The 25874-nt window shown below is 57.2% G+C and overlaps 1 protein-coding gene across 2 annotated transcripts in view; it reads left to right on the top strand.

Annotated features, from left to right (window-relative positions):
- Window positions 1-2020: 2020 nt before the first annotated feature.
- JADE2 (jade family PHD finger 2) overlaps window positions 2021-25874 on the top strand; it is a 57708-nt gene continuing 33854 nt past the window's right edge. Inside the window, exons 1-4 of one of the 2 annotated variants that reach the window (XM_082771481.1) lie at window positions 2021-2262; window positions 8380-8437; window positions 11019-11104; window positions 20462-20619. In XM_082771481.1, the coding sequence (XP_082627607.1) occupies window positions 8380-8437; window positions 11019-11104; window positions 20462-20619 (302 nt within the window). In that variant the 5' untranslated portion in view covers window positions 2021-2262. The remainder of the gene's footprint in view (window positions 2263-8379; window positions 8438-11018; window positions 11105-20461; window positions 20620-25874) is intronic. The other variant, XM_082771480.1, reaches the window with a different exon arrangement.

Below are 25874 nucleotides of genomic sequence, written 5' to 3'. Positions count from 1 at the left end.
TTGGATGTTTCCAGAGTTCTGGCCATGTAACACGGTGACCTTCAGTGCAGTGGGGCCGGTGCCCCTCGAGGTGCCTGGGGCCGGCAGGAGGCCGTGCCATGAGGCTCTCACTCTCGTGCTACCAGGAGAGGCTTTTTTTAACCGGTGGCTGACGTTTCCCATTCTTCTCTGGGGCTGCTTCCCAGCGAAGAGGCTCCCCGGAGAAGATGACATCTTATTTCCAAAGCAGACATAAAGGGAGTGCTGCTCTTAGCTATGGGGATCCGGGCAATCTCCCTTGCTCCCCCAAATCTCCTCCTTCATGTGCCGTGCAGGAACTGACGTTGTTTTGCCACGTGTTGTGAGCTGCTCTGCTTGAAAGACCAAGAAGGTGATGAACTTGGGCGGGCTTACCTACAAAGACCCTAAAAGACTATTTCCAGGGTGACATAAAAATAATTATTAGAGAAGTCCAGCAAAACCAACTACAACCAAAGCATTGCTCTTCTCCTCTTGTCTTCATCCTTGGAGGAGCCAAAGGGCTTTAAGTTTTCAGAAAATGTCCAGGAGAGGCTCCTAAGACAGCACGTTGCAGCCTCATTCATTAAAGCAAACGATAATGTCTGGGAGGGGGACGCCCATGGGGGAGCATCCCCGTGCCCTGCTTGTGCTGGTGGCCCTGTGAATGGTCAGTGACTTTGGGGACGTTTTAGAGGTTTATGGGACCAAGGGATGGTAACGGGTTGTGACTGAGGGACTGTCTTTAAGCTGAATTTTCATCCCCCCCCCCAGCAGGGGTTTAAACCAGAGCCCAGCAACTTCTGCAACTCGGCCTCACGCATCGCAGGGACCCCTCGGTCCCATTAACACCGCTTTAATTGAAGGAACCGCTCCTGCCTGGGCTAAACCGGGGGAAAACCCCTCAGCGTGGGCAGCCCTGAGCGGGCACCGAGCCCACGCCGCACCCGTGGGGGGCAACACCCGGGGGGCGTCCCGGCACCGGGTGGGGGGGGACACACGGCACCGGGGGGGGGGGGGGCTCGGCGCTGCTCCCCGGCAACTCGGCCAACTTGGGGCCATGCCGAGCCGTGCTGTGCCGAGCCGTGCTGGCTCACCCGGGGCTTTACAGCAGGGCCCTGGCAGCCCCGCACCCCTCGGGGCTCTGCCACGCGTGTCCGCGGCGCTGCTCGTGGGGCTGCCCGGCGGGGGCGGCTCCTCTCCGCGCCGGGCCAGAACCCGTCTTTTTGACGCAGGAGAAATGGCAAATTTTAAGTACGTCATTAATATGGCGCCAAAAGGCTTTTTTTTTTTTTTTTAAGTATAAGCCGATTTTTTTTTTTTTTTTTTAAAAAAAAAAAAAAAGCTCGCAGCGGCTCGGCCCCGTGTACGCCTGTGCACAGCCGGGAGAGAGGGGGAGTGGAGAGAGGGGAAAAGAAGCGAGGAAGAGGGGGGGGGGAGTGGGAAAAGGGGAAAAAGGGGGGGAAGTGGGAAAAAAAAAAAAAAAAAGGAGGTAAAAAAGAGTGCGGGGGGGGCCGGGCCGAGCCGAGCCGTGCCCGCGGGACGCGTGCGGGGCTCCGGGCAGCGCCATGGGGCCCCCGCGGCCGGCGGGGGGGTGAGGAGCGGGGCGGCCCGGCCCGGGATGGGAGCGGAGCCGCCCGCACCTGGAGCCGGAGCCGGAGCCGGAGCCGGGGAGGAATTGAGGGGTGCGGGAGGGGGGCGAGGGTGGGCAGGGGAAGGGGAGAAAGGGGGTTGGGGAGGGTGGGGGGGGCGCCACCAGCAGCAGCACCACCACCACCAGCAGCAGCAGCAGCAGCAGCAGCAGCACCGGCAGCGTTAGCAGCAGCAGCAGCAGCAGCAGCAGCAGCAGCCCCGCCGCTCCTCCCCGTGCCCGGCTCCCAAAGTCGCTTCCCCGCCCGCCGGGGCGAGAAAAAGAAACAGAAAGGGGGCGGGCAGGGCCCGGCGGCGGCGGCGGCGGGGCGGCCATCGCGGCGGCGGCGGCGGTGTTGGGGCCGGGGGGGGGTGGGTGGGGGGGGGCGTGTGTGTGTGTAAGTGTGCGAGTGTGAGGAGCGAGTGTGTAACGGGGGGGGGCCGCCCGCTCCCGAGGAGGGCCCCGGACGGCGCGGCCCCGCCGATGGCAGCGCCGTGAAGCGGCCGCGGGGGCTTCCCCCGGCCCCGGGCTGCGGGAACGGCCCCGGCCCCGGCCGCCGCCCCCCCGGCCCCTCCCCGCCGCCCGCAGCCCCCCGGAGCCCGGCGAGCCCGGCGGAGGAGGCGCCGCCGGCAAAGGTAAGGGGGCACTGCTGGGAGGGAGGGAGGGGGGGGGGGGGCGCTTCTCCCACCCCCTCCCCTTCCTATTTATTTATTTTTTTAATTTTTAAATTTTTTATTATTTTTCCTCCCCCCCCCCCCCACCCCCTTGCGCGTTGCGCACGCCCGGTCCGGAGGGGGGTGGAGGGGTGGTTTTTTGTGTGTTTTTTTTTTTTTGTGTGTGTGTGTGGGTTTTTTTTTTGTTTTTTTTTTTTTTTGGGGGGGAGAGGGGGGGCGCGCACACAACTTTTGCAGCCGCTCGCCCCGCTCCGCTCCCCGAATTAATGACTGCGGCACTGCCTGCCCCGCGCCGTGCCCGCGCACCGCGGCTCCGGGAGGGCGCTGCGCGGCCCCGACCAGACCCCCCCCCCACCCCATACCCCCCCCCGGCATCATCCCGGGTCCCCCCCCCTCCTCCTCTTCTTCCTCCTCCTCCTCCTCCTCCTCCCAGCTTCATCCCCGGGGGCGGGCGGCAGCGGCGGGGGCCGTGCCCGGTGGGGCCGGGGCCCCGGGGGCGTGGCGGGGCCGGCTCCATCCCGCACGGGGCCCGGAGCTTTCCCCACCTGCCTCCGGCCCGCCGAGCCGTGCCGAGCCGTGCCGAGCTGTGCTGAGCTGTGCTGAGCTGTGCTGAACTGTGCCGAGCCGTGCTATGCCATGCCAAACCGTGCCATGCCGTGCCAAACCATGCTGAGCCGTGCCATGCCACGCTATACCATGCCATGCCGTGCCATGCCGTGCCATACCATGCCACCATCCCCGCTCACCCCAACGCTGAAGTTGGGCAGTGATGCCAAGGCGGGGGAGCTACCGGGATGCCCAGCTCGGGGGGCAGCGCATCTGTGTCCGGGGGGCATCCCCGAGCATCCCCGAGCATCCCGAGGAAGGCAGGAGGTATTTTAGCATCCCCCCGCTTCGCCCCAGCGGTGTTTCCCTCCTCCGGTTCCGTGCCCGGCCCCTCCTGATGCTGGGACGGTCGGAAGAGGGGCTTCTGCCCCGGAAAAATCAGCGATCTCAGCCTTCCTCCCCGGGGTGAAGCCGGGCTCTTAGGAATGGGGTTTGACCTTTAAGCGTTTATTGGCTACCGAGGTTAAAATAAGCTGGAGATAGGAGTAAAAATAGCTCGCCGAAAGGTTAAATCAAAGGTTAAATTTGTTTTTCCTAGGAAAATTGAGGCTGATCGCTAAAGATGAAGGCTTGCAGCGCGGAATTGGAAGGGGACGCGCTAGATTTCTAGGCAGGGAGATGAAATTCAGTTGGAGTATCGGTGGCTGCTGGCAGTGGTTGACACCCAAGTTCCGAAAGTCGGTGGACGGGTGATCCTCCAACGGAGGCGCTTACTGAGGACAGGTCTTTGGCTTCCTCCGGGTGTCTCCTGCGAAGCTGAGTGCCCGTGGCTCCTGTTGATGCTGCTCGGGGCTGCGGATGCCCTGAGAGCTGCAGGAGGGGGCTCCGGCTGCACACCATGCCCCACGCGGTCCTGCACGAAGGCAGGGGTGGCCCTGGGTGCCCGTCGTAACCTCCCCGGTTACCTGCGATGCGTCCGGGCTTGCTGCAGAGAGGATGGGTAATTAGAGGGTAACAAGTCAGAAAAGGAAAGGAAAGTTATAAATGTGAGCAATAAAGAAAAAGCAAAGAAAAGAAAAAAAAAAAATCCCCTGCTAGGTTTGGAAAAAGGCAAAGCACAGGAAGTAAACGAGGGCTTGTTTTGTTTTAAATTTAAATGAGGTTAAATTGTGCCCCCAGGAGCCAAGACAGCCAACGGAGCTGGCAGCTGGGGAGGAGCGGCCCCGCTCCACCTGGGCTGCGTGGGGCAGCGGGCAGCGGGCACGGGGGCATCACTTATTTGGGGGCAGCTATGGGGGGGCGAGCCCTGGGGGCACCCCAATTGCCTCCCACTCCACCAGGCTGCCCCGACCCGAACGCTGCCGTGAGCGCGCGTCTTCTGCCCGCCGGGGTCGTGGCTTTCCGCATCTGCTCTCCCCGGGGTTACCCGGGGAGGTTCAGAAAAGAGCAGCGCCGCTTCCCCCGAGACATGGGGGCTATGCGCCAAAATGTGCTGGCGGGCTGCTGGCACAGCCGGCGCGCATCCTCGGGCTGAAAAGTTTCGGCTGCTGCTGTCGTTGAGAGCGGGGCTGCTCCCCCAGCGAGGGGCTGCTGCTGCTGCTGCTCGCCCCCAACCCCACGCAGCCGCCCTCGGCGCCTTGAGCTGCTGCTGGGAGCAGGCTGCGAGGACAGCCCTGCTGCGGCGTGCCGCTGGGACCTTCCTGCTCTTCCTCCCTTCTTGCACTTTCTAACAACCCGCTGCCTTTCCTAGACAGAGCCAGTAAATGGTTAACGCGGAGGGGAAGCGTCACCGAGCGGCCCCAGCGCCCCACGGCACCCACCCGGCGCCCGCGCCCTGCGCTGGGACGCGCTGGGACGCACTGGGACGCACTGGGACGCGGCGGTCCGGGGCTGGACGGAGGGCGCGCGTGCCGCTGGGGGCACTATTTTCTGTTTGTGTTCCTATTTCTGTGCTGGAAGAACAAACAGGGAAGTGGTTTTCTGCAGTCTCATTGCAGCTCACAAACAGCGCGCAGAATTCAGCCGGCGTTGCTCAACCGGCACCGAGCGAGAGGTCGCGGGGCGGGGGGCACGGAGCGCGGCGCATCCCTCAGCACGAGGATGGGCTGCTGACCAAAAGCTCCTTTTACTGCAGCTTGTGCAGATTTCCGTGCCGTGGTCCCCGTGGGAGCAGTGGTTGTGGGTGTGTGTGGATTTCCCTTGCTCGTTTCCCCGCTTCAGAGCCGTCCCCCCGCTGACCCACGGTGCCGCCAGCAGCTCCCAGCCCCACGTGGGCTAAAGCTTGGCAGGGAGCTGGGAAACACCAGCGGGTTCCCCTGAGCATGAGGACAGTGGAAGGGGATTGTAGGAGGCGAGGAGCCCGCCCAAACCATTTGGGATGCACGCTGGTACTGGTACCAGCACAGGGCTGCCCCGTGCAGCGATGGCCGGGAGCTTGGGGTTTTTGGGCAGGTGCTTCTCCAGGTCTGCCCTCGCTTCTCCCTGCTTACATACGCTGGGCAAAATTGCATCTCCAAAAGCTCTCCTCATCCCTGCCTGTGCCTGGAGGAAAGGGGAAGGGGATGCGGGAAGTTTGGGCATCCTCTGGGGAAGTTGGTGGCTGTGGTTGAGGCTGGCCCTGCCCGACCCTTAGGGCTGCCCGATCCTGCCACCCATCCTGAGGCCAATCTGCGCAAGGCCCCGGTGATTTAAATTTGTTTGGGCTGATGGAAGGCCATCCTGTTGCTGGGTTTAGCATTTATCTGCCTTTTTCAGCTGGAACAAAGGCGGTGCTGAGCATGTGTTAGTTCGCAATCAATTCCATTTTCGGGTTTCCAGGCATTAGGCGGACGCAGTCGGAGTTGCAGACACTTCAGGGGGATGTTCATTTGTTTATAAAAGAAACCCACATCTGTTTCTATTTGAATTTTTTTTAAGCGAGCATACATAGAAACCTTTCTCTTGGTTTCTGGCTGCGTAAAAGCTGGATTTTGGGCCAAGTTTGACCTAACTGCGACCTTTTCGAAGTATTACAAATTTTTTTGGAATTTGTTTATGGCTTTAATAATGATGCCATGTGGGGAATGGGTCAGTTAAAGGTGAAGTGATGGCCTCTAACGTAAACGGAGGATGCGTTTTGGCCCGGAGAGTACATTTGGTGGAGACTTTGAATGGCCAAGGGGATGCTGCGAGGGCAGGGCGGGCACCCAGCCACCCCCCTGCTGCATAGCCCCGAGCTCCAGCTGGGGAAATTGCCCAATTCCCCTTCTTCTACAGTAAATTCCTCCGTTAAGTACCGTGCAGTTTACTACTGTTTGGCGGGCTCAAGAAGATGAGTCCTTCAGGAAACAGCATCTCCTTAGCGCTGCCTGGGAGTTAACCATTTTCTGGCGAGGTCTGGTGGAGCCCCGTGGTTTGGGGCACAAATTCGCCTTCCTGCAGGCACCGAGGGAGCCCCTGCTGTGCCCCCGTGTCCCTGCTGTGCCCCCATGTCCCTGCTGTGCCACCCTGTGCCGGCCCCTACCCAGGCTGTGGCTGCATTTCAGCGATGCCCATACTTTGCTCAAGCCGGGATTTCGGTCGGAGCAATTGAAATTCAGTTTCAAGAGGGTGCTGCCTTGGAGACTCTCAAGTGAGGGCAAAATGATTTACTGCAGAGGAGCCGCTGTTTGCTTGCAATGTGAACCACTTCGGCACGTGGATACAAACTTGTAATGCCCTCCAGCAGTGTTGTACGAGGGTGCTGGGGGGGTAGGAGTAGGGCAGGAGCAGGACACAGGGACCAGTTTCAATTAAAGGGGTGATTAGTGCATCTTCCCAGACATGCCACAGAGCCCAAAGCGATCCCAGCACCTTGCCACCCTGCTGGGAATTGACCATGCCCCTTTTTCTTCCTGGGGACGGACAGTGATGCCGATGGCACTGTTACTATAAAGCCGAAGGTGAAAAACCCTGGGAATGGCTCAGGTGATCCTTTTTTCCCCGCTGGCTTTGGTGTGTGTGATCTCAGTGCCCAGCACCTTCAGCCGATGAGCGCACGGCTCCATCAAACCAGCGGGAACCAGTCTCAAGTGCTCAGGTAGAATTTCCACTACAAGCAAGCAACCTGCAGTTAAATCTGCCTTCAGCCTAATTTTCCCCAAGCAAAAATCTACCGGCTACTTGGAAGGAGGCTGGTTTAATAACATCTGCTTCCCCTGGAATCGCTGGAGGAAAGTATTGGTATTGCCATAGTCTCAGGGAACGTTTTTAATCATGTTTTGACAGGGCAATGCCTTACAACAACTCCGATGGTTAAAATGTTTATGATACTTCGTAGTATTATCCCTTCTAATGGTGTGATAAAACACAGCACGTATGTTGTCAAATGCAGGCGCTGGGAGAGTTTTATGTGCTTAACTACCTGGGAGCTCTAAGGCAGTGGGACTTTTCCACTTGTTCGGGGGCATGGCATGCTCCAGCTGCCCTGCTGCTAATTTCTACTGCTGCTGAACCCCATTTGTTGTTGTTCCCTCTTAATATTTGGGAAGCGGCAGTGTATGTGCCTCAGATTCTTGCAGAATATCTCAGAAAGTACCGGGATGATTTCTGTGGGATTAGTGCTGATCTCTGCAGGTGGATTTTAGCTTCCAGCCTGTTGCTGAGCGGCTCTGTCCGTGCGTAGTGCTTCCACCCGCAGCGCTCACAGCCCTGCTGGGGAGCTGGGGTCGCACCGACCCCCACCTGGTCAACCCTAGTAAAAGTCTTCAAAAGTTTTCAACTTCTTTTTTCTTTATTTATTTTTCCCTTTTTTTTTTTTCAAGCACCTGCTAGAACAGGTCCTTGCCTTTCGGTTCTGCCTCATTCCCAAGGGGTGAGCTCGGGGGACCCTGCTGATTTCAGGCACTTCTCAAAGCCACAAAGCAAACCGGTGGCCGAGCTTCAAGCGGGTCCCTTCTCCTCCTCCTCCTCCTCCTCCTGCGGCAGTGCCGGATGCTGTGGCTTTGTCTCTAGGACAGCAAAGTTGTGGCTGGAGCTGGGGCTTGCCCCACGGTGCTGGAGGAGGCAGAGGCGGTCTGAGCTGTGGGAAGCGTGCTTCGGGCTGCGCTGGCGTGCTGGCTGCGCGGCGGATGCACCAGCCGTCTGAAAAGCTGATACCGCCCGAGTGGGAAGATGACTCAGAGGGTAAAACCCCGGCCTCGTTGCGCACAGGGGTCCTCTAGAATTCAGTGATGCTCGGACTTTCCCCTGCAGACATACTAAGAGTGCGCAGAGTTTCCATTCTAGCGTCGGTGTGCTTCTGAAACGCGCAGCCCGGATCTGCTGGCGGGACGGCGCCAGGCCCCTTCTGCCTCCTGGAAGCAGGGAGGGCTGGTGCAGAAACGCTCACGCCCTCGATGTTTAACAATAAAAGCCCTCTGAGGGTTGCTTGCTTCCTTCCCTAAACCCCCGGGTGCTCTGTCGTGGGGGTAGGTGTTGGGACAATGCGGTGTGTGGGTGTCGGGAGCGGCGGTGAGCGGGTGTCGGTGAGGGTCCTGGCCACGAAGCGTAACGTGCCATTTCTTTCTGTTGCAGATGGAAGAAAAACGCCGAAAGTACTCGATCAGCAGTGATAACTCCGACACCACTGACAGTAAGACCTTTAATTCAAGGCTTTGAACGAGCTAACTAAGTGATTCACCTCCAGCAGGGAGAGCGGCGGAATAATTACTTGGCGAGGAGTCGAGGAAACTGCATTTGCTGGGAAGTCGCCGCGCAATGAATTGTGCGCGGGGTTGGGTTTGTCAGAAATGCAGCCCTGATGTACGACAAGCTGATACCAATTTAAATGTCTGGCTGTGGGCTCCTCCGAGCTGATGGAAGTGTCTCCCTCGTGCGAGGAGTTTGGGTGAGGGAGAGCTGCAGACGCTGCTGAGCGCAGATCTGCAGACGGAGCAAAAGCCCTCCGTAGACAAGTTGTCCTTGCGTGTGTGCTGCATCCCGAGCACAAGTCAGCTCCTGGCTGAGCTGAACTGGGGGAAAGGGAAGTTTTTGCTAGGGTCAGGGTGAAACCAGAGCTTTCTTCTTCCCTGGTGAGCTGAGGAGTGATGTGGGAAAAGGGATAGGGCTCAAGCCAGCAGAGCTTGCAAGCCCACGCTTGCTTTTAAACATATACCTCACTTCATCCTCATTCAGGGAGTGCAGAAGCATGTGCTCAACAATAAACATGTGCAAATGTGCTGAATTTTGGCTATAAATAGAGCGCTTTCCTCTCCCACTTATTTCAGGGTTTCACCCACTGCAGAAATACCGCAGTGCCTCGGCTGTGCAGCACCCTCGAGACTCGAGTATAATCCCTTGTCTAGTCGCTGTAGTTCCCTGCTCGTTGTTCTTGGTTTCTCGCGAATGTCACAGTAATTTCATCCGGGCCGTGCTGGGAATTTGCTCTCCACACTTTACAGGATCTGGCTGCAGGAGCATCCGCGAGCCAAAGGGACTGTGCTAAAGACACCCAACTCCCGGGCCTGCTCCTAACAGGATGATGGGGAGATTACAGGGGGTTACGGAAAGGCTGATCTTGCTGGGTTTGGCTCTGCTTCCCACAGCTTTAGCCAAAAACCACGGTCTGAGTGAGCCCAGCTTGTGCTGCCAGCACCAGCTGGGGCCGCGGGATGGGAGCTGCTGCCACCGATGTGGTGGTGGGGCTGGGATGGGAAGCGCTTCAGGCTCCGGGTGCACGCCAGCAGCAGCCCTCACCTCCTGTGACACCAAACATCTTCGGCTCAGGGGGCTCCCTTTGGAAGCCACGCTCCAAACTTGCCGTCCCCTAATCCCCAGGTGCTCAGCAGTTTACCAAACGGAGCTGCCTTCGCTTCTGTGCTGTTTAGGGTTAAGGCATGGTTCAGTGTGGTATTGAGCAGCGTGGCCTTACCTCTGCTGGAGCTGGATGTTCGTGCTGCAGGTGATGGCTAAGCTGTTGGTGAATGCTCTCCTGCAGGATAATTGTCAGCAAAATGATGACCTCCTTCTCTGTGCCTCTGCCAGGAGAGCATGGCGGTGACACGTTATCTAAGTCTGAGTAGTTGTAGCCACATCTAGCTTGAAAAGAGGGGGTAAAGTGGGAATTATTGCCTTGATCTGTCAGTGTAAACTCAGAGTCTGCCTCTGCAATGCTTGGAGCAACTCGCCGAGTAAAGCAGCTTTCCCAGCGGTTACAGCTTAGGGCTTTCTGCTCTGTACTTTGCCTACCCAGTCCCCTGGCATACTGGCATAAAACAGCCTGCGTTTATGTGGAGCCCTCTTCAGTGGCATCTAGCCTGACCCCGCAGCCAGAAGCAAGTTGTCCTTTGGGAACAATTGACACCAGGAGCTCAGGTCTTGGTTTTATCACACATATACAAGAAAGCAGGGGTCGGGGGTGGACACAAAATCTTTCAGTCGTTGGTTTGTTATTTAGTATTACCAAACACAGATAGCTTTTTCCTTTTTTGCTGGTAGTAGTAGTGATAGTAACACCTATGAGTTGGAAACACAAATTAATAACACAGTGCTCCCGTCGCGTTTCAGCTTCAGCAGCGTTTGCCTTGTGGAGGTGGCAGCGGTGGTGGTAACACTGCTCGAGTCAGGATAATGAGAGGCCATTCATAATAATCCCAGAGTAAAGTAATCCCAAATCCCAAAGCAAATACTCTCTTACTACTGAAGTGCGTACTGTTGTGTGGCTTCCACGAGGTGCAGAGGGGGCTGCTGAACCGCATGCAGGCGTGGAAGTTATTAGTGCTGGCACTGGCAGGGAAGTTTCACCCATGTGGTCAGTGTTTTTTTACCATGGAGCCTGAAGTCCTCGAGCAGTTCAGCTGCTTCACTTTGAGCATTTTACTCTTACTTCCTTAATTTCTGATTCCTGTAGATACCTGATTTCAGGAGGGTTGAGCCCGGGCTCATTCCCTCGGGGAAGCCATTCATTCTTAGGACTTTGCCTGATGTTTGCCCTTGACCACAGCTTTCTTAAATCTCAGGGGACTTTATTTCATCACCTGTAGCAGCAGCAAAGTGATGTCAATCTGTTTTGGTGAAGTACCCTAAGCGGTGCACAAGAATAATGCCACGTCAAGGTGTTATCCCCTCTTAGCATTGACCCAAAGCATTGGCTGAGGCTGTAGTAGTGGCAGTGGCAAAGATACAGATGAAATTTGCTCTGTTTTTGAGGTAATGTCTCCTTTACCTCCTTGCAGGTCACACCACGTCTGCGTCCAGATGCTCCAAACTTCCGAATACCAAATCCAACTGGTCCCGGCAGAAGGAGAAGAAGCCCTCTGAGGTACGCAGGGGTTTTGGCTGCTCAGAGCATCCTCTGAGAAGCCACAGACCGCGCTGCGGCGCTCGGGCTGGGCACTGGAGGGAGCAGTCGGAGGTACCTGGAGGATGCTCAGGTGGGGGTCCCTGTGCCCAGCCTATCGGGACCATGGTCTCCAGGGGGATTCCTGCTGATGCAGGTGGCGAGAGAGAAGGTTTGGAGGGACTGGGAGGTCCTGCAGGGTCGGGGCAGCCACGTGCTGAGCTTCCCAGCTTTGGGTGCCCACCTGGATCCCGTTCCAGCTGTGCCCTGCTTTATCTCGCGTGGCTTTGGGATACATCTCCAATAGACGTGGAAACTATACCAAGCACGAGCTGCTGTTGTAGCAACTGCACTGTTTGGCGGTGGTCATCGTCGTTCCCAGAGCAGTGTGAGCAAAGCCAGAGTGATGTTGGTGCATTCCCCGTCGTCTGGACCCGTGTCCAAACAGAGCTAAGTTTAGATGAGGGTGAAGCGGGCTTGTCTGGTACCTTCTTACATACTCCCATAGCATAGGCTGCAGATCTCTTCTCGTGCCCCCACGCTGCTCATCTCCTGGGACTGTGGCCCGGTGAGCACAAACCTCTATAACATCCTCAGTTTGCATCAAGCTGAGCAGAGATTTTGAGGTTTTCCTGTGGTCACCGCCTGAGTTATAGCTGCACTTAGTTCTTATCGCTGTGGCAGATTTACATTGATGTATCTTGTGTGTTGTTGGCAGTGGACAGAGACTTTAAAAAGTCCAGGTTGCTCGTGCCTTGAGTAAGGAGGAGGGCTGAGGAGCTGTTATTTCCAGCTGAGGTAATTGGAAACACTCCAGATAACAAAGAGCCGGAGATACAGATGTCCCTGCCTGCTGACAGGCTGTTGGACAGTCGCACGTGAGGGTTAGGAATGCAAATTTTTGGTTGTAGATGTGCCTCCTGAAATGAGCGATGGGTGTATGAATTGTGCCTACCAGCCGGCGAGGAGCTCAGCGGGCTGCTGCTGAAGTTGCTGGATATAAATCTGAAACGCTCCTGGGCCTGGCGGAAGGCATTCAGACCCAATTTTTGCTGCTCTGCAGTTTTGCCCAGGACGATGTCAGGTCAGGGGCCTACATGGGGACACACGTCTTGGTGAACCTCAGCCGTGGAGCCAAGCTCAGCCTGGCACCTGCAGGAGGCTGCCTGACAGCAGGGCAGAGCGAGCCACGGTGGCATTTCGGAATGGAAACCACAGGGGACTTCGGGGCACGATGTGCGGTGCCTCAGGCTGGACTTTGGCCAGGAGGCTGAAGCTGACAAGCCGTCTTCTACAAAAGCATGGTGGGACCCCAAGCAGATGTGAGCCGTCCGGATCTCAGCTTTAGTCCCGTCTCCTGCATCTTCCCTGCAGCCATGGGGCCTGCTTGGGTTCAGCTCCAGGTGAGACCCAAAAGCCAGGCCGGAGAGCCGAGGGTTTGGCACAGCATCGCCTGCCCTGCACGACAGGCATGAGGCACGTCGCTGTGGGCAGCTTGGAGGTCTCCACAGTGAGTGTGGCTTTATGGATTTCTTCTGGGACAGCTTCTCCCAAACTTTTCCACATCTGCTCCAAGTCCTGCTGTGACCCATGGGCCCACAGCCATGCCTGGGCTCCTTCTGTGGAGAAACACGTCTGGATACAGCAGCTTGGCGGGGTTCGGCATGGAGCAGGGTGGCCATCATGTGTGGCAAGTACGGAGAAGTGCAAAACAGAAAGCACACCACTGCCAGACCTGCTTCACGTGAACATCATTATCACACTGAGGATGGAAAGCACAAGAGGGTAACGTGGAAAGTGTGCTGAACCCACTGTTGGGCATCAGAGCCTGCCAGGGAGTGTGCCCTGGACATTTTGGGGATGGTGCGGCCTTTTCAAGCAGCAACTCAGACTCAGGTACACCTGGCTGGTAGCTTTATAATGACCGATGGCACTTCTGCATGCTGCCAGCTCCCAAGTGCAGGCAGTCCAGGGGGCAGTGATGCCGTGGAGGCTGGGGAGGGAGCGGGGTCACCTCCAGCCTCTCCTGTCCCTCACAAAGTCGTGTCCTCGGTCCCTGCGAGCAGGCTGGCGCCACGCTGCCATCTGCATTCCCCTGCCAACATGCGCAGGAGATAAAAAACTCAAAAGCATTAGTGTTACATAGTTATTAGCCGGGTCAGGGGGTGATGTTTATTATGAAAGACTCGGCGAGAAGGGATTAACTATGCACATTAAAAACCACCCGATACGAGGCATCTGGAAAAACAAGCTTCTTAACGTGGAAAAGTACTGAGCTGTTTGTAAACATCCGCGCTGGGGGCCGGTGCCAGGGAGGGTGATTATATTTATCTGCGTGTGTCACAGGGCTCTGACAGGGCCCAGACACCGGGCTCTGCGAGGCCATGCTGAGGTGACAGCCCCGGGCCCGAGGGGCTGCTGGTGGAGGACATTTTGGGTCAGGAGGCCCACAGGATGGGGACGGACACGGGCAGCTCCTGGCACCTGCAGTGCTTGGTTGTATTAACCTCGTTAGGGGTCATTTGTCTCCAGACCTGGCTTGGTAATGAGCAGGGGACCCCACACCCTTCGTGGTGCTGCCTGGGAAGGAGACGTGCCTGAAGGAGGGAGCTTTGCTTCTTTTATCAGTGTGTTACTGCGATGCTGCCCCCGGCTGTAGGGCTGCTGGGGACGTGAGCACAAGGCTGGCTGGGCTGGCTGGCAGTCAGGGAGCGGTTGTTGGTGTCTGAGGAGGGAACACAGGGACAAGGCAAGTGTGCAGTGATGCTGGCTGGTTGCATCCTTCAGCTCCCAGCCATCTGCGGCCCGGGGCCTCCTTTGGATGCTACATCTGAGGCAGGGCGTTAGCCAGGAGGTTAGTCATGAGCTTCTGAACTGCTCCAGATCCAAAATGCTGCCCTGCACCGGGCTGCACGGCCAGAATATTTTGTGGGGGAAGAAGTACCTGCGTCATGGTGTAACCCTCTGCCTCACAGCCCCTCAGCCTTTGGGCTGAGACCCAGCCCCATCCCAGCCCTCTTTGTGCAGGTGCTGGGCTCCTCACCTCCGCTTCTGTCCAGGTTATCCGCTTCTTTTTGAGGTTATGGGACCACAGCTGCACGCCCTGTTCAAGATGAGGGGCAAACCACAAATTTATACAATTTACGTTATTTTCTGCTTTCCTTGTTTAGATATTACTTCCGTGTTTTGAAGGATGTTTTTTTATATCTCTTTCCAAGGATTTAACCCTTTCAAAGCATCCTCAACTTGATACTGCTTCCCTTCTAGAAAGTAATTGTCATCGCACTAGTTCTTTTTGTGTTTGTTTTATTTATTTTTTCCCCACTGCAATAGGTATGTGCTGCTACAGGCCAATGTGAATTTAGTCCCTGGGCTCTCCATGCTCTAAGAAAGGCTTTTATAAGGGACCATATGGCCAAGTAAGACCGGACATACTTTTACTGTGCTGGATTAAGAGAAAATAGGTCTCTGTTGAAAGGTTTGACTGCAGTGTCTTTGTCACTTTTCCCAAGCCAACATGGTTATAGCAGATTAATACCATTGTCTTCTGAATGCTGAGAAGGGCAGGACAAAAATGCTTCTTGTTCCTATTTTAAATTCTGTTGTTCATTGAATCTTTAACATTCAGCATTTCAAGAGGAAACAAGAACAGATTAAGAGATAGCAGACTGGCTCCCAAATGAACACGAGAGTGAGTATTTTTCTCCCCACAGGCAGATAGTATCGCTGCTTACAAACACACACCAGGCATTGCCATGTTCCTTAGCCCTGCTACTGCATATTGCTGCTTGGCTTGTTTTGGAACGGGCTAGAAAAATGTGACAAAATGCCTGGGAGATGAGCCTTGGGTGAGCTGGGTGGGCTGCCACGGGCTGGTCCCACGTAGGTGCTGGCTCCAGCTGATACGAAGACAGTTTGTCCAACCAAAAAATATTCCCAGGGCTCCCATTGTTCTCATTGTTTTCTCTTTCTCTAAAAATCCTTGTGACTCATGAGCTACAACAAACAATTTTATGCTTGAAAGAATGAAGGGCTAATAGAGCTGGCTGGGAAGGAGGAGAAAAACCCTGCAAGGCAGCGGGAGGGACCTGCGCAGCCTTCCCTGGGGCAGAAAGGTGCTGGAGAAGGGGACGGTGGCTGGGGGGGACGTTGGCCAGGAGGAAGGAAAGGTATTGGACCAAAACCTGCAGAAAATCTGTCATCTGCGCTTTTTGGAAGCCACTCCCCTGTCCTTCATGCTGCGAACCATCACTGCACAACCGCAGAAGAAATTCTGCTCAGAGCGGCGCTTGGAGAGCCTGGCGGGCTGTGCAGATGCAAGGGTGTCAGGGAGGATCTCAGATAATTTAGTTTGTAAAAGGGAAGAGATATCAAACGTGTGATTTCAGACAGGCTGGGGCCATGCGATTCCCACCTCTCCAGCCTGCTGTCTCGCCAGCACGCACATTGTGCTTTTCCACATGCACCCGATTTTGAGGGATGGGCTTAATTTCTCTTCATTTCCTACCCCTGCTCTGCAGTATGAAGTGCTTCGGAGAGGTTTTATTATTACAGAAACTTTCTGGGGATACAAATGTTTGTGTGCCTAAACACAACCCGTGCAAGGGCTGCCATAGTCCGTGCAGGACCCTGTGCTGTCCCCGGGCTCGTTGCAGTTCTCAAAGCTAATTAAAAGCAGCGCTAGACGAGTGTTTCTTTAGTTTAGATTTAAAGACCAAAACAGATTCAGCTTCTTGGCTCTCGCCCAGAAGCTGATTTCATACAAGTGGAAAGCAGTTACTAAAGGATCTGAATTCGATGTTTTGGGGTTGGTATTTGGGGCTAACGGGATAATTGGCAGCCTCAGCCCCGCCGAGCAGTCGCTGCGAAAGCACAGCCCTCGGGAGAGCGCGGGAAGTGGGAGCTGAAGAGCGGCGAGAGTGGTGGCCCACTTTATTAGAGGGGTTTGTGAGTCAGTCAGAGAACCTTGAAATCGATGCGGGGATTTCGCAGAAAGGTAGTGAAGAGGCGCGGAGATGGGGCCGATGGGCAGAGGAGGCTGTGAAGTGGCAGGAGCTGCGGGAGGAATGTGCTCGCGGTCATGGAGCCGCCTGGGAGCAGCGCAGCAGCGGGGTGCTCGGCATGGCAAGCCCAGTCCTGGGATGAAAGGGGGTGTCTAGGGACACCAATTTGTCACGGGGTGACCCGTGGTGGTGGCTTTCAGGGCTCCAAGCAGGAGGAGGCTCTGTTGGTGAGGCCGGGATGGCAGCACAGTGGTTCCTGGTGCGTGGCAGGGTGCTCATCGCCCTGTGCCGTCCTGATGTTTTGGGGCACGGGCACCGTTGGATCAAGGCTTGTGGTGGATGGAGACCCAGGTCCTCTGTGGGGTTTGGCGGCCGTGCATGGGATGCTGTGGTGAGGGAGGATCTGAGTCCCATTCCTGCCTTCCAGGTCTCTGCCACAACCGGAGGACCACCCTTCAGTCTGATGTGAAGTGAAAAACAAGGATGCTGAAATCAGAGGATCTGTTATTTCCAATTAAGTTAGGGTTTGTTTGTTTTTTTTTGAGGAGGAAGATCAATATTGTTGTTGCTTCACTACAGCAGACTTCAGAAGTAACAACAAATATGAATGTCCCCATGGGAAACGTGATGGCTTCTGCACCACGGCAACTTCTCGTGGTCCTGCACCTCTGGGCCTGGCTGCCAGCCCGGCACCGTGCCCTGCTGGGCTGAGGGGACGGGGAAATAACCGAGGCAGGCGATGTGGGCTTGTCCTGCCAGTGAAAAGTGAGCACCACGGATCATTTGGAGGCCTGTAGGGACATGGACAAGCCTTGGCAATGGAGCTGAAGCAGAGCAGGTCCAGCCCTGGGAAAGGCTGTGGCAGCTCAGGTGCCCGAGGCACCGACGTGACCGTGTGGCCTGTCCCCGGCACGGGGCGGGTGGCAGCGGCCCCTGAGACAAATTGTCAGTTCCTGCGGAGGGGAAGAAACAGTAAACAGTGCTATTGAGGGAAAATTGCTTGTTTTCTGGTACACAACTTTCTCTTCACCGCCAGGTCCTCAGTTCATCAGTGCCCAATTTATCCTTTATTTAGTTTTCATAAATAATTCAGAAGAGTTTGAGTAGAATAATTGAGTCTTTTCCCAACCCTAATCCCAGACAATTCAAAACAAAAAGACATTTAGATTACAATTTGAGCGTATTAGCTGTTGGGAGATTTCCAGACAACTGATCTGCTTTCCTTTACAATTTCTGTGGCATTCTATCATTTCTAAAGTGTTCTGCTTTGATAGTTAATAATTTGAGCATTTCCAGTTCTTCATGAAAAGACAGAAGCATCATTGTGATAAAGTGCTGGCGTGCTCGCTGCCTTTGGATGTGCGAGCTTATCTGTTTTCCAAGAAGGCCTAAATAAATGAAGTAGTAAGATTGCAAATCCAGCCTGCGATGTGCCTTATCATCTTCGGGGAAATAGATACAATCGTGCTTATTTGGCTTAAAATTAAAACTAAGCTTCCACGCCGACGCGAGCTGAAAAGCCAGAAGGGATGAATTTGGGGAAGACTTGATGCAGGAAAAGGCGAGCCTGTGATGTGCACAGGGAAGAGGGGAGCTCTCCCATTATCCATGGCACACTCAGGTCCAGCACATCACAGCCAGTTCGCCGGGTTCCCAGTGCTCCCAGCTCCTCCCAGGGCTCACTGGGCGACTCGGGGCATGCCAGCACAGGTCTCCGTCTGCAAGAGGAAGGCAACGGGACGGGCTCTGCACTAAGTCCTCCATCACTGCCTGCCCATGGTACTGTGACAGCGTCCCCATCACTGCAGGATGATGCCCTGTGGCAGGGCCCTGCCTGCACCGCCGGCTCCCTGCTCTCTCCAAAAAAAAATCTGGGAGTGGAAGTGGCCCCTTGCCGGAGCTGGGGTCCTGGCAATGCAGACACGTCGGGCACGGGGTGTGTTTGCACGCTCCGTTAGCAGACGAGCTGCAGCGGGCTTCCTCTGTTTATTTCTCGCTGCTTGAGACGCAGACACGTGGCACGGGGAGGATTATGACATCGTGCGTGCTCCTTCTCATGCTTAATTAGCGTTTATCTTAATCTTTTTCTTTTTTTTAATTTCTCGCACCGGCAGCGTAGTAAAACGTTACTGTGGCGTTCCTAAGGAGGAATTTGTAGCACGTAGACTTAAAGGAACCTGAGATCCCTCACACCGAGCCTAATTCCGACGGCATCGTGTAGGCTGTGAATTGTGGTGGCTGGAGGATGCTCTAAGGCTGGCTCTGGGCAGCTCAGGTGGGCTTTATGTAGCTGCAGTCAGCAATGACTCCAAGCAGATGCACGAGGAGGAAGGTAACGGTGTGATTCAGAGAGGTCCCAACACAGAGGAGGTTGTTTGCTGTGTTGAGCTCTAATTGGGTTATCCGCTGAGGCTCCGAGGATTAAACAAACTGACCTAAATCCTGGTCCCAGTGGTCTTGGTTAATGTCTAGTTCCCTGCATCGTAGCCGGCTGGGTTTCTGCAATACTCCCCAAAGCGTGTTGGTGTTGAATCAGGAGCGTGAGCCCGTGCTGTATGATTTATTGTGTTCCTCACAAGGCAGTGCTCGTTTTGAGGACAAACACTGCAAACAGATGAAGCGGCGCTGCAGAAAACACCTGGGCCATCCCAGCCGTGGCTGGAACGAGACGGTGCCCGAGCCCGGCTGCTGGCATCGCGGCTGTGATTTTGGCTAATGGCAGATGGCGGAGAGGAGAGGGCATCCGTTCTCATTTACAATTTATTTTGACTCCGCGAGAGACGGGATCGCTCAAGCCCTTGCTGTCAGGCAGTGTCTGGCAGGACGGCCGTATTTACCGTGATGGATTTGGTTGGGATGCTTTTCGTGGTGGTATGCTGGGGGATGGCTCTGCAGGGCCAGAAGTGGAGAAGGAGCACGGGCCCCGTCCACGGGGCTGGCAGATTTTGGTAGAGGAGGGCTCCGGTGTCAGCCTCGGAGGAGGTTTATGGGGTGAGGAGAAATCCCCGTGTGTTTCGCTGCAGGCTGGGGCCACGTACGCAGGCATCTCTATCACCACTTAGCCGGATATTTTCCTGCTCACTAAACAAACTGTGGACTAAACTCGAGCTTTGCCCTCGGGAACGAGACAGACAATGAGAAGGGGAAGCGGTGCTATAATGCAGCGAGGCTTTGTGCTTCCACTCACCCGTCAGGCGGCCGGAGAGCCCACCAGGATGCTCCAGCTGCTGCTCCCAGCGCCTTGTCCACCCAAAAAGCCGCCGTGACCGCAGCCAGCGGTGGCAGCTGGGTGCCTGCTGGGAGCGTGGCTGCTCTCCTGAAAGCAGCTGGAGCTTTTTGAGGCAAAGCCATGCCCTGGAAAACCAGGCTCTGCTCCTGGTGCTCTCGCTGCAAGCACAGCTCACAAGTCAACCCCCAAGGGGCCTTCCACCGGTCCCGGCGCAGCACGTCTGGGTTTCACTGTGTAACCAGGAGCCTCTTCGAGCCCTTGACTCATGGATATTTCTCTTTGCTGCTAGTGGGGTGGTTTTTGTGAAGCAGGAAGGCGATCTCTTCAAAACAAGCTGAGGTGGTGGCAGAGGGGACCACAGCAGCCGAGGGGCTTTGCAAGGGGCCTGCTCCGTGGCCCTGAGAGTCACTGGCACCAAACCTCAGGGCTTCAGGGCAGTGAATGGTTCAGGGAGGGTGCTGCTGGAGCCGTGGGCTTGCTTTGGGGTAGTTTTGCTCAGAGACAGCAGAGCAGGCAGCCAGGTGGGAGCTGCGGGCAGGGAGCTCGCCGGCAGCACCGTGCCGGGGCCAAAACCGGGACAGGGTCACCCTCCGAGGCGGGCGGCGCTGCCGTGCCCGTGGCTGTGCGAAAGCTGCTCTGCCTGCATTTTAACAACGATGATTCATAGGGGATTTTTAGAAAAAACAACACAACAACACACCACCAAAGCCAGATGAATGCGTTTTGTGTGAGAACGGCCCGCGTGGAGGGGCTTCTGGAGGCGGGGATGGCAAAGTTGGGAGGATTTCTACCCGGTGGGGACAGGAGGGTGCCCAGCGCAGCGAGGTGGCTGTGGGGACACAGAGGTGCTTGGGGCAGTGTAGTGCCTCTCCTGCCAGCAGCTTCATTCCTGCCAAGAGAAAAGAGAGCAGCATCTACCCCAGTAGGGCTGGAGGTGGTTAAAAGGCAGTGGTTGTGAGCATCGATCCCCTAGGAGAAGGTAGCCCAGGCTGACACAGCGAGCCTGCCACGCTGGCACCCGTGGTTATCCCCAGCTCCTGCCCTGGGTGCATGCACAGAGCGTTGTCAGAGCCCCTCACCCTCCCCGCTGTTTGTTTCCTGGTGCAGGTTTTCCGCACGGATCTGATCACAGCCATGAAGATCCCCGACTCCTTCCAGCTCAGCCCGGAGGAGTACTACGTCCTGGCCGACCCCTGGCGCCAGGAGTGGGAGAAGGGCGTCCAGGTCCCCGCCAGCGCTGAGGCCATCCCCCAGCCCGTGGTCAGGTAAGCCAGCGGGTCCCCTTCGTGCCACAGGGGGGGTGCTGTCACCTTCCCTGTCCCCTGGTGGGCTGCTTTGTCCCTTGTCCCCCCGGATGGGCACGGTGCCGAGCGATTGCGCCGCTGCCGGGAGGCGGAGAGGAGCCGTGCCAGGCAGGCCAGCTCCTCGCCTGCTTGTGGTTGGGGAATTTTGAGAAGATCTGATAAAATCAGAGGAGTGTTTTTAAAAAAAAAAAAAAAACAGCAGAAAGCCAGCCAGGACGTCAGCATCTGTCTGCTGATGGACGCACCTCCATCTAGCAGCACCGTGGTGGCCGTACGTCACGGCGGGGGTGCTGGAAATGGGATGGGAGCACAAACATTCGAGGGCTGGGAAAAGGAGCCCGGTGAGCAGGCAGGCATCTACGGGACTTTGCAGAGATGATGCCGATTGGCCTAGAAGGGAGCCCGGCTCGCTATTTTAAAATGGGGAACCAGGTTTAAAATAGACCCTGCAGCAGCTGCCGAGGCAGCACAGAGCCGGGGGGTGCGCCGCTGCCCCTGCTCCGAGCGCTTGGCAAAGCACGGGTGGCAAAAAGGTGATGCTGGGGACGGGGCCGTGCTCGAGGGGCCGTGCTGCTCCCCAGATAACGGGGGGTTTGGGCCAGGCGCTGGCCCCAACGCAGGCACCGTTTGTCCGTGGTGGCAGCAGCTGCTCCCGCAGCTGCCGGCCCCCGGTTATGAAGCAAACTTTTGTGTGCGCTTCCCTCCCCGCCCCCCCCCCCCCCCACTGCCCTCCTCCCCAGGGGAAAAGAGAGAAAGAAATGAAACTTTAATGAGTCCGAACACATCAAAAGGGAAGTTGTAAAGGGGGCTGTTGAGTTGATTTAATCCTTAGGAAAAAAAAAAAAAAAAAAAAAAAAGAAAAAAAACTGCGTGCGGAATATCTTTTTTTAGTCGTCTTTGATAGCTAACCGCAGGCTGGACTCGTAAATGCTCTGCTCCCCAGCTGAGGGCTCGCGCTGGTGCTATTTCCAGCCGAAAAGTGATAGCTTGGCACCGCCGGGGCTGGAGGGGCCTTTTTAAAGCCAGCCCAGAGAGCAGCGTGCGTCGGGCGGCGTTGGGCATCCAGCTCCTGGGGCCGGCTGCCCTGCTTCGAGCCCCTCCTGGCAGATGTGCTCCTCTGCTCTGCCCCCCGCCCTCGTTTTCGGGTTGTCCTGGCACAGTTCCTGCTGTTCCCACGCAGGGATGCCCCTAAAGGGATGGAGAACACCCCGTGCGTGTGGAAAAGGCTCTGCCCATGGGTACCTGGAAGCGTCTCCCCAGAGCCCTGCTAAGTCAGGACGTGTCCCACCTTCTGTCCGCACACCACAAAGGTCACCGGCCCTCTCGGATGCTTCCTGCTCCCTTCTCATTTTCGGCAGGTGTTCGTGCAGCTCGCTTCTATGTGGGTTTCGGTGTTTTTCCCGGAATTTTCTGCTCAGAGGCAGGTGGTGCGTGGCTTCTTTGGGTCTGCTGAGATGGGACCCACGTTCTGTGCCTCCCCAAAGACGCTTGGTAGTGGCCCCAGTGCTCGCAGCCAGCTCAGTGAATCCCCACAGCGGGTTTGTGATGTGCCCTGCTGATCCTGGCGGCTCCTTCTGGGCTGCTGCAGGCTCGAGTTGCGCAGCCCCATCCCCATTTTCCACATAGGGTCTCTGCTCCTGCTGCTCATCTGCCTGGGTCCCTGCCCAGAGCCACGTCCTGCATCGGAGGGGAGATGGGGATCATTACAACTGCGCAAGGTGCCTCCTTGAGTTCTTTCCCTGCTGAGCAAAATGCACAGCCCCTGGTTTTTTACAGGCTGAAGCCTGGAGCCCAGCAGCTCTCCTGTGCCAAGGCGAGAGCTGGCGCAGCCCCGGGGCCGCGTTTTGCTTTCTGCCACCTCTCAGAGGGGTAAAACAGCGGTGTAACAGCGTGCTGCCCGTGTGGAGCAGGCAAGCCATGCCTGGGAAACACATCCCAAACCCATCTCCCGTGACCCTGAGGTGCAGGGGATGGGCTGGAGCCCCCGGCAGGTTTTTCAGCAGAGGGTTTGAGAGCTGCTTCGCACTCCAGAGCTGCGTCTCCCCCTCCCCAAGGTGTGTTGTTGTGTGCAGCTGCCGCCGCCGCCGCCACTTCTGCTGCTGCTCTTTTCATCTCCCGCCTGGGCGCTTGGAAACGAGCTCTTCCTACCCGCCCGTTGCCTCTAGGTTTTGCGGATCCAAAGCTGAAAATTAGATTTCGAAACGTTTCGTTTTGCTGGAGCTCGACAAATGTCAAAGCTTGGGGGTGAGGCGGGAGGGAGGGCGCCGTGCTTTAAGGAGCGCTTCCCCCGGAAAGCAGCTGCCTGAAAAATGCCTCCGCCAAGAGCCACCTTAATGCAGGGGGTGCTTTGTGGGCTAGCACAGATCGTCCTGCAGTTGTGTGGAGGGCGATGGGGGAAGAGGAGCATCCCTGGGCTCGCTGTCCCCCTGGTTTGGTGCCCAGGGCCGGGTGCTGCCGGACACGCGGCCACTGCCGGTGGCCACCCGCACAGCAGGGTCACTGGGAGGTGCAGGACATCAGGTGTTTCCTCTTCGCAATCATTTCTGGCTCATCAGTGCTTAAAAAGGGGGTTATTTTGTACAGCCTGAGCGTTGCCCAAAGCTTGGCGGGCTGTGGTGGGGATTTAAAACCCGTCTGGAGTCGAGTGAGAGCAGGGGAAACGCGGAGGTACCGCGGGTACCTCCCGCCAACGGGAGCAGCTCGGCTCGAGGCTGAGGGCTGAGCAAGGTGGCACCGACTGCAGAGGTACCCCAATTTCTGGGAGCGTCAGGGTGCGGGTACTGCCCCTTTCCAAATGGGAACGGGGAGCCCCTTCTGTCGGAGCAGGTCTTGGGAGCCCGAGGGGGGCTCATCCCTCCCCACCGGAGCCAGGCACAGCAGCACGTGGTGAGCTCACGCAGCAGAGAGCATCCCTCCGTGCAGCCCTGGCACCGACCTCTGATGTGATGCACCTGTACAGCTCCTAATTCCTTCCTTATTTAATGATTTAACGTTTTTGGCAGGCGGTTCCTCCCCCGGGCTGACGGGGATGCAGGCAGCATCTCGAGGTGGCTCTTGGAGCTCGCGTTAAGCCCCCTCGGTCTGTGCCGTAGGTTCTGTTTCCTGTGAATGTGCACACAGCAGGAGGACGAGCAGGAAGGCTGCTTCTCGCTGGCAGGGCTCCCAGATATTCTTGGCGTCGCGGAGCCGAACTTGTGTCATCGCTGTGGCCCTGTTTGAACAGAAATCAGGGAGTGCTGGGGCAACAGGAAGGCGCAACCTGTGCGCACACGAGTGGGACGAGGGCAGAGCCCCGCCGGGGAGCGGCTGCCACATCGGAGGGGCACTCAGCACAGTCCCCTTCGCCTCCCCAATGTCCCCCTGCGTCCCCTCTGCTCCCCCAGGACCCCAGCAAGCCCTGGCAGCGCTGCGTGGTGCAGGGCCACGGCTGGCTGTGCGTGGAGCTGCTGCCTGTTGGCCCCACGGAGCTGCCCCAGCATCTCCGGGAGGAACTGCAGGGCTGCTGGCGTCGTGCGGTGCCCTTCGTGTCCTGGCTCCGTGACAGCCCCAAGGATGGTGCTGCTCCATGGCAGAAGGGAGCAGGAGGGCACCCAAAGGGTCAGCTCGAAGGGAGCATCCCGGAGACGAGCGGGCTGCTGCGAGCTTGTGCCAAAATATTGGTGCTGCTGAGCCAGAGCGCAAAGCCAAGCGGTGCCCGGCAGCGCCTGTGGGATGGGGGCACAACCCTGCCCTCCGCTCCCCTCAGCCCCCACTGATCCCAACGGGGCTGTGGGCACCTTCCAGAAACCCCAGGGGATAAAGGGAGTGACTCCAGCAAAGGGATTAACCCGACCCTGGCAGTGCAGCCCCACGGGAGCCTCCTGGACGTCTCCCCCCGTGGCTGCCCAGCACGGGGAGGGCTCGTGGCAGCGGCGGCGTTGCTCCCGGCGCTGCAGCGACCAGCACACGGTGTTCTGCAGCTCCAGGCCGGGCTGAGGCCGGGCTGAGGCCAGGCTTCCTTCCCTCCTTCCCTCCTTCCCTCGGCCGCCGAGGCGGGCTGGCTGTTGACTCATCAGCAGCTTCCCTTGGGCTTTGCTGCAGAAGGGGCAGGCGGGATGCTGCAGCGGTTTGTGTAGCTCTTGGAGCAGCGCTGTTGTTTTAACATCAGCTGCCTTCTCTCTTTTTTTTTTTTTTTTTCCTTCTATTTTTTTTTCATCCCCTCCGGCTCGTGGTGAAAAATGTGTGAGCTCAGGGCTCGCAGCCGGCCCGGTGGCGATTTTACAAAGGGCTCCTTCTCAGGTCCCCCGGCCCCGCTCTGCGGCTGACCGTCTGGAGGCTGTGCTCCTCTCCAGAAGTCCGGGCACGCTTCCCTTTCAAGATCTGAGGCTTGGGTCTGATCAAAAGGAACACAAACCCCATCTGCGCCGGGCCCCAACGTGGAGGCCACAAGCCCTGGGGGATGTGAGTGGGGAGAGGAAGGCCGGCTGGCTCCGTGGCCGTGGTGGGGATGGAGACAGCCAGGCTGACCCGGGGCTCAGGAGCTGGCCCACGGCGCTTGCTTGGTGGAGAAGAGCAAAAAAGAAGCCCCAAATTCCCCAGTAATGAAACCTCAGCGGGCTGCCTGTGTGACGCTGCTGCTGGGAAGGAGAGGGTTGAGTGCTGGTCAGCTCCTACAGCCCCACAGGGGGCTGCTCACGCCCCGTCAGGTCCTGCTCAGCTGGGTTCGTGTCGGGAGCTGCAGGTCTGGTGGAGCTGTGGGATTTGGGGTCTTTACTTCCCATTACTTTTGGTCGTTTCGTAGCGTGCAGCTGGGCAAAATAGCAGCAACTCTGATCGCTGCTGCTTGCAGCTGTAATTAAATCCCCTCGTGGTGATCAGTGCGCCCAGCGTCCCCGGGAACCATACAAGAAACTCGCTCTCGGGTGCTCCTCGGGGAGCTGGGAGGACCAGGACAGGGGGAGCTGTGGTGGGCACCTAAATCCATGGGATTTAGGTGAAATTTGCAGTTCTGAGGCAAGCCGAGGCAGTGGAGGCAGCGTGCCCCCGGTGTCCTACTGGGGAGGAGCTGGGAGCTTTGGGTTTTTTTCAGTGCGTTTGGAGAGGCTCTGGGAAAGGCAGCAGGGCACAGGTGGCTTGGCAGCAGCGTGGATGGTGGAAGGGCCGGCAGACGGATCCCTCCTGGTGCTGTGCTGCTCAGCCCCGTGCCCTCACCTTCCCTGCGAGCCCCCGGTGCTCAG

This window comes from Aythya marila (assembly GCF_965140915.1).
Source record: "Aythya marila genome assembly, chromosome: 14".
Classification (NCBI taxonomy): domain Eukaryota; kingdom Metazoa; phylum Chordata; class Aves; order Anseriformes; family Anatidae; genus Aythya; species Aythya marila.
This window is presented reverse-complemented; position numbering and strand designations above follow the sequence as displayed.